The following is a 14,829-nucleotide window of genomic DNA, read 5'->3' on the forward strand; positions in this document are numbered from 1 at the left end:
GTGCGCTACATTTAGGAAATGTACAGGTTTGGTCTAGGAGCAGCGATACAGTATGATGGCAAGATGCAAAGATTCCCCTTGTGGGATAGATATACAGTAGGTTGAATAATCAGGAATCATGTGAGTTCGTACATACAGTAAAATGTGTGCCAGCCAATTGAGTCATTCCAACAGCAATGGCACAATATAAATGAACTATATTAGTTCCAATGCAGCCAGCATTCAATATATTCCAATCAACTTGCTCCGGGTGGCAGAATGAATATGATAAATAATAGTCCAAATCCCCACAGGGGAAGAAACGTCACTCAGGAGACTGTATACAAGTGAAAAATTGTATTAAGAGGTCATGCGGGAAACGTTTCGGGAGGTTAATCCCGTCTTCAGCCCAAACCGGTACTTGTGAATTATCCCGGCTGCCGATTTTTTAATCGCGCCCGAAAAATCGTGGGCATCGCGTCGGTCGCGGCCATTATAAGGGGCCGCGACCGACGCGATGCCCACGATTTCCCATAGACAGTAATGTTAAAAGACGCGATGGACCCGATTTCCCATAGACAGTAATGTTAAAAGACGCGATGGACCCGATTTCCCATAGACAGCAATGTTAAAATAAAATGACAATGTGAAATGGGCCAATATGGCCATTTCACATTGGATATGTTTTTAAAAAAAATGTTTCATGGCCCCGTTAACGCCACCCCGCTATTGACGCCAACCCGAAGCGTGGCGAGCGGCGGCGGTACGCGTCCTCCGACCTTTTCATACCCCTACTATCCACGTCGGCGTGGAGTTGAGAATAGAAAGTGTGGCGAGCGCAGCGAGCCCCGCGAGGGGACGCGGACACCTGTGAAGCCCGCGAGGGGACGCGGACACCTGTGAAGCCCGCGAGGGGACGCGGATACCTGTGAAGGTATCCGCGTGCGCTCGCCACGCTTCGGGCTCGGTGGCTCGCTGCGCTCGCCACACTTTCTATTCTCAACTCCACGCCGACGTGGATAGTAGGGGTATGAAAAGGTTGGAGGACGCGTACCGCCGCCCCTCGCGGGCTCGCTGCGCTTCGGGTTGGCGTCAATAGCGGGGTGGCGTTAACGGTGGTGGGGGCCATGAAACATTTTTTTTTTTTTAAACATATCCAATGTGAAATGGCCATATTGCCCAATTTCACATGGTCATTTTATTTTAACATTGCTGTCTATGGGAAATCGGGTCCATCACGTCTTTTAACATTACTGTCTATGGGAAATCGGGTCCATCGTGTCTTTTAACATTACTGTCTATGGGAAATCGCGGGCGTCGCAGCCCCTTATAACGGCCACGACCGACGCGATGCCCGCTATTTGGGGGTAAATCGCGGGCATCGCGTCGGTCGGGTGTCCTTAAGTTAACTAAACTTAAGGACAAAATCAGCAGCCCGGATAATTCACAAGTACCCCCCAACCTACGTATACATATAGACATATACACACACACACACACACACACAATTTTTTTTGTGGTGAAATAATCCAAATTAGCCACCAGAGGGAGTCAACGCTGTATTTATGGGTTGGTATCATTGGGTAGACAGCAAGTTGGTCGACAATCATTAGGTTGACATGCAGGAAGGCTGACACAAGCATTAGGTCAACAGACAGACAAAAGGTCGACATGGGGTTTTTCACATTTTTTGTCTGGAATTTCAACACAGTCGACATGGACACTGAAATGTAATCCTGTGGTCCCCTTGCAGGGCTCACTATTTTATTCTCCCACCATGCCTTAGTGCAGGGCTGGGCAACACCGGCCCTCCAGATGTTGATGAACTACACATCCCAGCATGCCTTGCATCAGTTTCAGCATGGCCACATAGCAAGTCTAATGCAAAGCATCCTGGGATGTGTAGTTCACTAACATCTGGAGGGCCGGTGCTGCCCAGCCCTGCCTTAGTGGATGGTAGGGCATGAAATACCGCCTGTCGGCACAAAAAAAAAAAAAAAATTGTGAAAAACCCCATGTTGACCTAATGGTGTTGACCCAATGCTTGTAGACCTAGTGACCATATCCCCTATGCATATATAATATATTTTCTGCTTATTAGCTCTGTATTAATAAGGCAAACAGCTGTACATAGTAATTGAGGGAAGATGAAGGAATTGTGTGAGAGACCTCTCTCTCTCTCCCTCAGTTCTAGGGAGTAATTAGCTCAGTGGGAACTAAAGCACTACTCTGTCACATGACACTCCTCCGGAAAAGAGATCCGCCAAGTCTGCTTTTTGTTAAAACCAATGTAATCCAGCCAAATGTTAATGAGAGGAGTTGGAGATGCACAGTATCTCCCATGTTATAGGTGGGGACAGAAGTCATACTGCACATATTGCTGTGACAGCACGGAACATAATGGTAGACTGCTAATTACAGATGTCTTACCAGATAAAGCTTCTATATTTTACAATTATAGGGTGAAATTTAATAGTATGAGAGAATCAGAAAGTGAGAGATTTGGTAAGAAATCTATAGTTTTTTTTAAAGCGGCTATCATTTATACTGCAAAATCAAACTGGAGATTTCTTACCAAATCTCTCACCTTCTGATTCTCTTATCCTATTAAAATTCCCCCATTGTGTTTACTTTGCAAAGCATATGATAAAGAAAACATTTTTTCTAGGAGGCGCAATATGAGGTTTTAGCAGCCCATACACGCTGCTATGAGGGTGTGCTTTCAGTGCTGTACTAGCACGGATCACATTGCATTGCATTGCCTGTGCATGCGTTGTGCATGCAATGTAATGCAATGTGATGAAACCTAACAGTGACGTGCGGTGAGGTAAGTGACAGGTGAGGCAGGAGCTTTTGCGAAATGAGAACAAGTCCCGCCAGTGCCGTAACTAGACATTTTGGTGCCCCCCTATACTGAAAAACAAGAATTCATTTGGCTTCATGGAAAAGGGGCATGGTCACATAATAGTACCAATAACACCATAATGCCCCTCATACATTATGCCGTACACTTTAATGCTCATATTACATTATGCCGCACACTGTAATGCCCATATCACATTATAATCGCACACCGTAATGCCCATGTCACATTTTACCACACACCGTAATGTCCATGTCACATTATACCGCACACCGTAATGCCCTGGTCACATTATACCGCACACCGTAATGCCCATGTCACATTATATTGCACACCGTAATGCCCATGTCACATTATACCGCACACCATAATGCCCATGTCACATTATATTGCACACCGTAATGTCCATGTCACATTATATTGCACACCGTAATGTCCATGTCACATTATATTGCACACCGTAATGTCCATGTCACATTATACCGCACACCGTAATGTCCATGTCACATTATACCGCACACCGTAATGCCCATGTCACATTATACCGCACACCGTAATGTCCATGTCACATTATAACGCACACCGTAATTTCCATGTCACATTATACCGCACACCGTAATGCCCATGTCACATTATACCGCACACCGTAATTTCCATGTCACATTATACCGCACACCGTAATGTCCATGTCACATTATATTGCACACTGTAATGCCCATATCACATTATAATCGCACACCGTAATGTCCATGTCACATTATAACGCACACCGTAATGTCCATGTCACATTATAATGCACATCGTAATGTCCATGTCACATTATACCGCACACCGTAATGTCCATGTCACATTATACCGCACACCGTAATGACATTATACCGCACACCGTAATGTCCATGTCACATTATATTGCACACCGTAATGTCCAGGTCACATTATATTGCACACCGTAATGTCCATGTCACATTATAACGCACACCGTAATGTCCATGTCACATTATATTGCACACCGTGATGTCCATGTCACATTATATTGCACACCGTAATGTCCATGTCACATTATACCGCACACCGTAATGCCCAGGTCACATTATATTGCACACCGTAATGCCCATGTCACATTATATTGCACACCGTAATGTCCATGTCACATTATACCGCACACCGTTATGCCCATGTCACATTATATTGCACACCGTAATGCCCATGTCACATTTTATTGCACACCGTAATTCCCATGTCACATTATGCAGAGGTGCTGTGGCTGGTGGATATTTCAAATATGGGAGCGCCAGGTCATGAGCAAATCGGAGCTCAGAGTCTGGCGGACAATCACTAACTGTGGCTACTGGTCTGCGAGCTCTGATAGGCTGCCTGCCTGCACCACATTTAAAATATATGCCACTTTCAGCATTGGAGCAAAGATTGGGGGTGGTGAGGCTGGCAGAGCAAGACATCCCATATGATGATATATACAGTATATATACTGTACACCCCAAAACACATACATTGTATTACAATTTTGTGCGCACCCCCCCCCCCATACATAAAAAAAACCTCACACACCTGATGCCTATCATTTATCATCCCCCCCCCCCCCAAAAAAAAAATCTTACAGTATATACATCACCCTACCCATGCCTATATATCTTTACCGTTTTTAGGTGTAGTGTAGAGAGGCAGGAGGCGGAGCTGGCCGTGGTTAGGCAGTCAGCGTGGGACAGCTGTGCGGGTCAGCTTCCTCACCTCCCTGCTAACATCCATGACAGGGGCTGCAGGCGTACGGAGGCCCGTCACCCTGGCTGCCGGTACTTGAAGATAGTGGGAGGAGCCAAAGCTCCGTAAGAGCAAAGTAATAGTCTGCATATAACTGGGAAGGAGGGCGAGGGTGGGCGCTGCAGGGTTCCCTGGCGCCGCTGTCTGACAGAGCTTGACCAGAGCAGCGGCGGCCGGCAGCACAGCATGCGGGGACAAATGGGGAAGGGTTGGCGCTGCTGGGATACCCAGCGCCGCTGTCTGACATAGAGCTTGATCAGAGCAGCGGCGGCCGCCAGCAGAGTATGAGGGGACACAAGGGGAAGGGTTGGCGCTGCATAGTTCACGGACAGCGCTGTCTGTAATATAGCAGATGCCAGCACGGTTGCACCACTTGTCCGTGCACTGCAGACTCAGTGACAGCGGATACAGGCTTTCAGTGTGTGACAGCCTGATCTGCTGTCCTATCACATCTGCCTCAGTGACAGGGGCGTGCTTTGATGTTGGCTGAAGGCACGTCCCTGTCACTGAAGCAAATGTGTAGGTGCCGCTTCCTCATTGCTTTTCAATGAGCTTCTCTGCCTCTTTTTGTCCCTGCAATTTAGCCCCGCCCCCCGCTGCTGACAGTTTGTAATTGTCAGCGGGAGGCACGGCTCCCACTGCCTCACCACATAGATTATAAAAAAAATGTCAAGAAGATATTTATTTCACAGTATATGTGATATAAATATCTTTGTATTTCTTTTTTATATAATCTATGACAGGGGAGGCTCTGCCTCCCCTGACTGCACGTCCCTGAAACCTAAGTACAAAAAGTATACTTTTTGTACTTAGGTTTCATCACATTGCATGCACAACGCATGCACAGGCAATGCAATGCAATGCAATTCGTGCTAGTACAGCATGGAAAGCACACCCTCATAGCAGCGTGTATGGGCTTACTTTTGAGCAATGAAGAACTGAATTATTTTTTGGTCTGGAGCCAATTTGGCATTACGTTTGCTGCACATACTTTATACAGTATATATAATTGTATATTCTATAGATACACACACTTTTACATTAGTGTATTATTTAAATAATGAATAAGGGACTTTTTTTTTGCTATTTTTGAGATTATACAGGTATATATTTAAGAAAAAAAATAAATAAAAGGACAGAATTTTAAGGAAAGCAGGGCACATAAGTGACCAATGGGTTCTCATTTTGCCATCACATTCTACCTATGCAGCAGTGTTAGGTTGTTAATGGCTGTCTAACAAGATTAGGGTGACACTCACTTGCGTGGTGGGGATACCATAAACTTCCAGAGAATAGCATACAGGCAGAGCAGGAACAATATGAAGATACCAGCAGCAATGAGGCCTGAAAAAAAAGAGCAATAATAAATCAGTGGGAAGAGAAGATACGGAACCGGGTATATAGAGGAAGTGTTGGGGATCCAGTCTTAATGTACTAAGACTTTTTCTAGGATACTGTACAAAGAAAACATAATGTCGCTATCCGTACTGCCACCAGCAACACTGATCTGTTACAGGGACGTCTACTCCATGACTGCAATCAGATATTTATAAATAGAGTGAGAATTAGCTCAGCCGGAGGCCCAGGTCTCCCAATCACACAGAAAACTGTACAAAATAAAAATAAAATCAGGATCATTCATAAAGAAGAAGCACAGGGATCTTTTCTATTATCAGATAGATCATCATACTTGGTGTCTGATTATGGTCTGCAGAATTAAAACACATAATATGGATGCCCATAGATAAGCAGAAAATCCACATCTTTTCCCCCTTTAAATATAAGTTAAGCACCTGAGCTAAGAACGGAAAGTCCTGGTTCTCTAGCTGCTCTCCTGCAGATCATTAACTCCTTCGCAATGCCTCTCTGGAGGAAAAACCATTATGGCTTCCGAAGGGTCACACAAGGGTATGAACACATGGTAGAGGAGGGGAAAGGGGTGGTGACATTTAGGGTCGTTAGATCCACACTATTAAAGGTAGACATACATGGAGTCTATCACTGAATGTCAACACATAAAAAGGGTAGACATGCCTAAGGCCGACAGCGTCAGAAGGTAGGCAAAAGCATTCGGTCGACAGTCAAAAGGTAGACATTGGGGTTCTCAGTTTTTTTGTTATATTTCATGCCCTATCATCAACAAGGGCGTGGAGGGAGAATATAATAGTGTGCTGAGTGTAGCACTCTTTTGGTGTCCATGTCGACATTCGGGACAAAAACGTGAAAAACCCATGTCTACCACTTCGACCTTCCCAATGTTGACCTAATGCTTATGTCGACCCAAGCCCAGTCGGCCTTCAGTGGTTGAGCCAAAGTAGGTCAACCAAATGACCCATAATAACCAGGTAATGGTCAAATAAATGTAATACACACAAACCCACTCATTGTTTAATGCAGGGGTCAGCGAACCTTGTTTTACCTTTTACACCAAAATATATTTAGATACGCCGACGTTACCACCTTAATTTGAAAGGAAGGAAATCATATAATTGCGATACACTCTGTACCCTCAGAAATTGATGATGTATCCTGCTAGTACAGTACACAGCATGGCATGCTGTGTGTGGTATAGCCATTGATAATGTGACGTCCTGGTAGCGGCAGTACAGACGCGCGTTGCCGTGATGGTGCAGCAACTAGTCAACTCTACTGAAGTGGGCGGACTTAGAGGCGGGGCCCAGGGCATCACGCAGGGAAGCGTGTTATACAGAATGGCCTGATGCACTGCATTGTGTCAGGTCCTTATACACTACAGTACTGTAACACACAGCCCAGCATGCATATAGATTCTATATGCAATGAAATGAAATTCCTGTGGGTAATGGACGGTCGTGCTGCCAAGATACAGCCCGGCATGCATATAGATTCATATGCATGCCCGGCTTCGGCAACACGACCGTCCATTACCCACAGGAATTTCATTTTTACCCCATTTGGGGTAAAATAGAGATGTGCAGGTTCTGATTTACTCTGATTTCAAAGTAGGATCTTATTGGCTATCCCAAATCACATGACAGTTGTTGACAGTTGATAGCCAATAAGATCCTGCTTTGAAATCAGAGTAAATCAGAGCCTGCACATCTCTAGTTTAAAAGGGATACAGCTTTACCAAAGATTCAATTGTGTGAGGTCTTTTTCACAAGAGGACAAATTCATCCCCCATCATTGTTAGCAATCTAAGATGGCCAGGCTGTTATTACCAGGTACTAGACCACTTGGGGGTTCAGGCTCAATATTGCTGCTGTTGGTGAAGTGAGGGGACGATCTCCAGGTCCAATTTGATGAAGTTGAAACCACATGGGAAGATCCAACATCTTGGTTCGTACCGTTTAGGACACCCACCTGTGGAACAAGACAGATACAAGATTTACGCAGACTACTAAAACAATCCGAGAAACAGCTCATGTAATCGCTCAGAAAGTGGCTGACTGTGTGTGTGTAGCCCACACAACGATACGAATGTTCAGCCCCATGATCCAGAACCATCCTGCTAGTTATGATCGCTCAGAAGGCCCACACATCTCGGCATGTGTGGTGGCCCTTGAGCGATCACTGCAGCCACCGTGATGTTGCTCAGGAGCCGCCGGATCTGCTTGCGGGAGAACTGGCTTCTCCTTCCCGTTCTCTGGCTGGCGGGACCTTATATAATAAGTGTCCCCCGGCTGTGGCATTACCCTGATGGCTGTTTGAGCCCGGTGCTGGTTTCCAAAATACAGGGGGAACCCTACTCCTTTTGGGAACCAGGAACAGTCCAAGAAAAAATTCTGTGTGGGATTTTATATCTCTCATGCTGAATCTCTGGCACAAATCTCTATTTGTGTGAGGACCTTAAGACCTGCCTACTGTATCCTGTCCACTCCGGCAGTTAAGAGAACAGGACATTGATAATGGGATTCTCTCACTCCCTGCCCCATTGTGTGACAGCACAGATCACATCAAGTCAAAGTGACAAGTTTCAGGTCATTGTGACCCCACAAGTGTAGATTATGATGAACAAAGTTTATGATCTAACCAAAGGGATTTGATGCATGAAACAAAAGTTAATTCTTTACTAATATGGAAGATTTTGCCCTGAGTAATGATGCACACACACAACACCACGATGTGCCAGTGATGTGTGCTGAGCGATCTGTCAGGGCCAGTGTTCTCCGGTGACTCCTGTCCCTGACCGATTACTATCCAGCGTGCTGGTTATTAATCACCGGGAGATAGCAACGCGCAGGGCCACGCATCACTATGGCCCCTACACACACAGATGTAGGGGCATTTTCTGAGGGATAACGGAGCATGCAAGATTGTGGACACACATCAGAAAGATTTGATGAATGACTGAACAATCACTGTGCTATAGTTCATTAATATGCACAATGACGCAATATCTTCCAGTTGGCGGAGCAGAGTGGCTGTATATAAGTACAGGTTGAATATCCCTTATCCAGAGCGCATTTTTTTTTCTTTTAGATAAAAAAAAAAAAAAAACACCCACAACACTACCGAGGACATAGAAACATAGAATTTGACGGCAGATCAGAACCATTTGGCCCATCTAGTCTGCCCCTTTTTTTACCCTTCAGGTAAACTCAACCCTTTTTAATCCTTATTTCTTTGTAAGGATATTCATATGCCTATCCCAAGCATGTTTAAATTGTTCTACTGTCTTAGCCTCTACCACCTCTGATGGGAGGCTATTCCACTTATCCACTACCCTTTCTGTGAAGTAATTCTTTCTAATATTTCCCCTGAACCTACCTCCCTCCAGTTTCAGTGCATGTCCTCGTGTTTTATTACTTGTTTTCCTTTGAAGAAAATTTCCCACCTGTACTATGTTAAAACCCTTGATAGATTTGAAGATTTCTATCATGTCCCCCCTTTCCCTTCTCTGCTCCAAACTATACATGTTAAGATCTTTTAGTCTATCCAGGTAAGTTTTGTGATGAAGGCCATGAACCATTTTAGTTGCCCTTCTTTGATATGTAACTGGCACTAAATATGTGAAGGAAATGATTACTTGGCATTCAAATTCAGTGCCTGTGATAGGACATAAACTTTGATTCATGCACTAATAAAATTTGCGTATTTCATGTGTATATACACAACATAAATGCAAGATACCTCAAAATACCTCTTTAAAATCTTCTGAAATACGGAATATTCCATTATCCAAAATTCTTCTTGTCACAAGCATTTTGGAAAGGGATACGCAACCTGTATATATAAATTAGTAAAATTTCTAAGTATTTTTTCCCGTTTCCTGTTCTTGGTTTAATTTTGTTGTCTTGGCTAATGTATAGGAGTCGATTCAAACAGGTGAGTGCCGGGCTATGTTAACTTAACGCAGTGTCATTTTTACAAACCGACAAAAAGTTTTTATACATGATAAAGTGAAGAAATCAAAAAAGAGTGACAGAGATACCAGGACAGTAAAAAAAAAAAAAAAAAAAAAAGGCTACGGTCCGCAAGCATTAGGTCGAACACTGAAGGTCGTCATGGAATTTTTCACTTTTGAGACAGGCGGAATTTCATGCTCTACCACCCAATAGGGTGTGGTGGTAAACTAGAATAGTGTGCCCGAAGCATGGCGAGTGTAGTGAGCCATGCGAAGGGACACTGCACTTTTTTAGTGTCCATGTCTACTGTGTCAACATTCAAAAAAAAATAAAAAACAAGCGAAAAATACCCCATGTCGACCGAATGCTGGTGTCGACATAATGACCTGTCGACCTTTATGCATGTCAATTCAATGATCCCATTCCTTAAAAAATGGGACAAGAGTATTTTCAGCTATTTTAAGTTGTTAAATGGTTTTTTATTTTATTTTTTTACATGTTTATTATTATTTTGGGATACATTCAAATGCCTGTAATGTTATTTCTTAAGTGTTTTTATGTAATTGTAAAAAATATTGGGGGAAAAAAAACACTCAGAAATTTCATTTGCGAGTTTAAAAACCATTTTCCCCAATAACACAATTTCACATGCATATCCTCCGAATCCATCACCTGAAATATGAATGTGCATGGTGGTTGGTTGGGAGGGGTGTACCAGAGGTATTGCACTATGGGCCAGATTCTGGTTTGCAAGTAAAGCAAAAAGTACCTAGGAAAAACCATGCTGCACTGCAGGTGGGGCAGATGTAACACGTGCAGAGAGATTAGATTTGGGTGGAGTGTGTTCAAGCAGAAATGTAAATTGCAGTAATTACACATGCAAACTATATAGTTATATAGAAAACCTGTCGGTACGGTTTCCTAGCACGGCCACAATCGCGGGCATCGTGTGCCTTAGGCACACGATGCCCGCGATTTCCCCATAGGCTTCAATGTTAAAATATTTTAACATTGAAGCCTATGCGCGTCCGACGCGATGCCCCCGATTTCTCCATAGGCTTCAATGTTAAAATATTTTAACATTGAAAATGAGTGCATTTAACATAGGTAAAAATGGGAAATGGCCCAATATGGGCCATTTCTCATTGGGTATGGCCCCGGCATGTGTGTAAAAAATAATGGCCCCCCATTGTGACCGCGCACCCCCACGATTGATGCGAACCCGTAGCGTGGCGAGCACAGCGAGCCCGCGAGGGGCGGCGGTGCGCGTCCTCCGACCTTTTCATTCCCCTACTATCCACGTCGGCGTGGAGTTGAGAATATATAGTGTGGCGAGCGTAGCGAGCCACCGAGCCCAAAGCGTGGCGAGCGAAGCGAGCCCCGCGGATACCTGTCAAGCCCACGAGGGGCGTCCCTCGCGGGCTTCACAGGTATCCGCGTCCCCTCGCCACGCTTCGAGCTCGGTGGCTCGCTACACTATATATTCTCAACTCCACGCCGACGTGGATAGTAGGGGAATGAAAAGGTCGGAGGACGCGCACCGCCACCCCTCGCGAGCTCGCTGCGCTCGCCACGCTTCGGGTTCGTGTCAATCGTGGGGGTGGCGGCCACAATGGGGGGGCCATTATTTTTTTACACACATGCCGGGGCCATAGCCAATGAGAAATGGCCCATTTACCTTTTTTTTCTATGTTAAATGTACTCAGTTTCAATGTTAAAATAATTTAACATTGAAGCCTATGGAGACGCGATGGACCCGATTTCTCCATAGGCTTCAATGTTAAAGAATTTTAACATTGAAGCCTATGGAGAAATCGGGTACATCGCGTCGTGTGCGTTTTGGTATGCACCCGACGCGACCGACGCGATTTTTTCCGACACGACCACCACGATAGAAATCATGGTGGCCGTGCTAGGAAACAAGTACCAACCTGTCTAAAAGGGCCCTACACACAGGCCGACGAGCGTTCTGAGCAGAGCTACTTCCCTCAGAACGCTTGGTCTCTCACTGCACACAGTGCTGCAGAGCGCTGTGTGCTAAGCGAGGTGTCAGGGTCAGTGTTATCCGTTGAGAACACTGGCCCCAAACCGATTAATAACCAGCGTGCAGGTTATTAATCGCTGCAGGATTCAGAGCAGCGGGACCACACATTTAAATAGCTGTGTGGTCCACACACACACACACACACACACACACACACACACACACACACACACACACACACACACACACACACACACACACACACACACACACACACACACACATAAAAATTAAAAACATTTTTGCTCTCCCTGGACGCAGTTTGGTGGCAGCACACATGTCTCTTGCAGTAGACTATTGGGGGTATGCAATCCTCCACTGCTATGTCCGAAGTGGGAAATAGTGGCGGGCCCTATTCAATGCTGTCTTTACCGACAGCATTGACAGTCTAAAAGGTAGACAGGTTTTTTTTTTGCAATTTTGTCCCGAATGTCGACATGGACACCGTATTGTTACACCGCTGCGCCCGCCATGCATCGGCCACGGTGCCTTGCTATTGTGCCTGCTTGGCACAATATTTTATTCTCCCTCCACGCCCTAGTGGATGGTAAGGCATGAAATATCGCCTGTCGGCACATGTCGGCTCCAAAAAAAAAAAAAAGTGAAAAATCCATGTCGACCTTATGCTTGTATCAACCTTCAGTGGTCAACCTAATGCGTGTCAAACTTTCATATGTCGACCTAGTGACCGTATCCCTATTGTTTATAGGCAAAACTCAATTTAGCAGAAGTGACAGACATTGCATTCACTGTGTATCTCAGTCTGCGATATCTACGCGCGGGACCGCACCGGTGCCATACACCCTGAGGGATCAGTGCTCCATTTCTAAGTGATACAGGGCCAGATGTACTAAGCTTCAAAAGTGATAAAATGGAGAGTGATAAGCAGCCAGCCAATCAGCTCCTACCTGTCATGTCACAGGCTGTGTTTGAAAAATGTCAGGCAGGAACTGATTGGATGGTTGTTTATCACTCTCCATTTTATCACTTTTGAAGCTTAGTACATCTGGCCCCTAGTTCCATCGCTTAGAAAATTGGGTAAAATACGGCATATATACTTTGGAATGCCAGGGTGAGAAAAGAGCCTATAAAACATTATCGCTCAGCCGATTGTTGCTGACATTTTCAGGTGTTTGTTAGCCTGTAGAAAGTGCACGATCAGCAGATAGGACTGAACCAGCCCCAGGGATCAACGTGCAGAAGTTCAGACTTGTTATTTCACAGAGCAGAGTCTGAGGTTTGATTACAACATGAAAGGAAAGTATGTCCTGGAGTCTGCATATTTCCATACCCGTCATACTGGACAAGCTGCATTGTCTTTTATTGGACAAAAACAGAAATAAACCCTGGGAATGTTACATATGAAACACACTAAACTCGGCATCACCAAAATAGCTACAGCGGCGGAAGACAGAACGTATACTGCAGGAAGGGGCTCAGCCCCAATAAATACACAGCGCTGCCAAACAATACATTCACATTATTCCTTGCCACATTGGGAAGTGGCCGACCGGGAGTCACATGACGCAATTCAAAGTGGGTCCTACCATTTCACTCGGGCAGCACCAGAAGACTTCCCGCTCTACTCACAGGTGCTCGGGAGCAGGGTTTCCATCGGAAATCGTTGGGCACAGGATTGACACTAATAGACATCGACATGAACATTCACATCAGTCTCTGCCCCAGTGGAGCTTACAATCTATATTCCCTGCCACATGTATACGCACACACAGACATTCTAGGGTTAATTTGTTAGGAGACAATTAACCTACCAGTATATTTATGGATTGTGGGAGGAAACCAGAAAGGCTCCAATTATACTTACGATAATTGCTTTTCTTCCTAGAGATCCCATGGCAGCCAGGACCTTGGGATTTCATCCCTCTCCCTTCAGATAGACAGGTTGTTTTTTTTCCAGGACCTCCCCCTTCCTGTATAAAGCCTCTCTCCTCCCCTTCCTCCTTGTCTTTTTGAGTGTCTCTTCAACTTCGGTCCTAAGAAAAAAACACACAAGGGGAGGGCAACTAATGGCTGCCATGGGATCTCTAGGAAGAAAAGCAATTATCGTAAGTATAATTGGAGCCTTTCTTCTACGATCCCCATGGCAGCCAGGACCTTGGGATTATACCAAAGCAGAAAGAGGGAGGGACACCATAATGTCAAGTAAAGTAATTTAATCAGTAAGGACACTGTGGAGGACTTGTTCCCCAAAACATGGCTTTGAGACGTTAAGGGCGTAATGTCTTGAGAAAGTATGCACGGACTTCCAGGTAGCTGCGCCGCAGATGTCTTTGATCAACGCTTGAGCCTTCCTTGCCCATGACGTCGCCATGGCCCTAGTGGAGTGTGCCTTTATGATGCTTGGGACTTCTTGACCCTCTTGCTTGTAGCTGAATGTGAGGAGATCACGAATCCATCTTGCCATAGTCTGTCTAGATGGGGACAATCCTCTTCTTGCCCCTTCCATGACTATAAATAGATTCTTTGAAATCCTGCTCTCTTTCACTCTGTCCAGGTAAATAGTGATACCTCTCACTAGATCCAATGTGTGCCAGATTTTTTCAGCCTCATCCTTGGGTTCAGGAAAAAAGGCTGGGAGCGTGATCTCTTGGTTTATGTGAAAGGAGCTCACGACTTTTGGAAGGAAGTCGGGATGCGTTCTCAGGACTACTTTGTCTGGGAACAGTATTAGATAGGGTTCCTCTATATGCAGGGCCTGCAGCTCGCTGATCCTCCTCGCCGACGTGACTGCGACCAGAAACAGGATCTTCCAGTTCAGGTATTTCCAGGCTGCCTCCTGCAGTGGCTCAAAGGGCTCCCTTGTGAGAGCATTCAGGACT

The 14,829-nt window shown here is 45.2% G+C and overlaps 1 protein-coding gene across 1 annotated transcript in view; it reads right to left on the reverse strand.

The window, feature by feature from the left end:
* LOC146075452 (uncharacterized) overlaps positions 1 to 14,829 on the reverse strand; it is a 38,349-nt gene that overhangs the window by 7,087 nt on the left and 16,433 nt on the right. The window contains exons 2-3 of the mRNA XM_083184715.1: positions 7,819 to 7,960; positions 5,878 to 5,962 (exon numbers count right to left, since the gene is read on the reverse strand). Coding sequence (XP_083040841.1) covers positions 5,878 to 5,962; positions 7,819 to 7,960 — 227 coding nt within the window. The remainder of the gene's footprint in view (positions 1 to 5,877; positions 5,963 to 7,818; positions 7,961 to 14,829) is intronic.

This window comes from Crinia signifera, chromosome 4, assembly GCF_055691185.1.
Source record: "Crinia signifera chromosome 4, ASM5569118v1, whole genome shotgun sequence".
Lineage (NCBI taxonomy): Eukaryota > Metazoa > Chordata > Amphibia > Anura > Myobatrachidae > Crinia > Crinia signifera.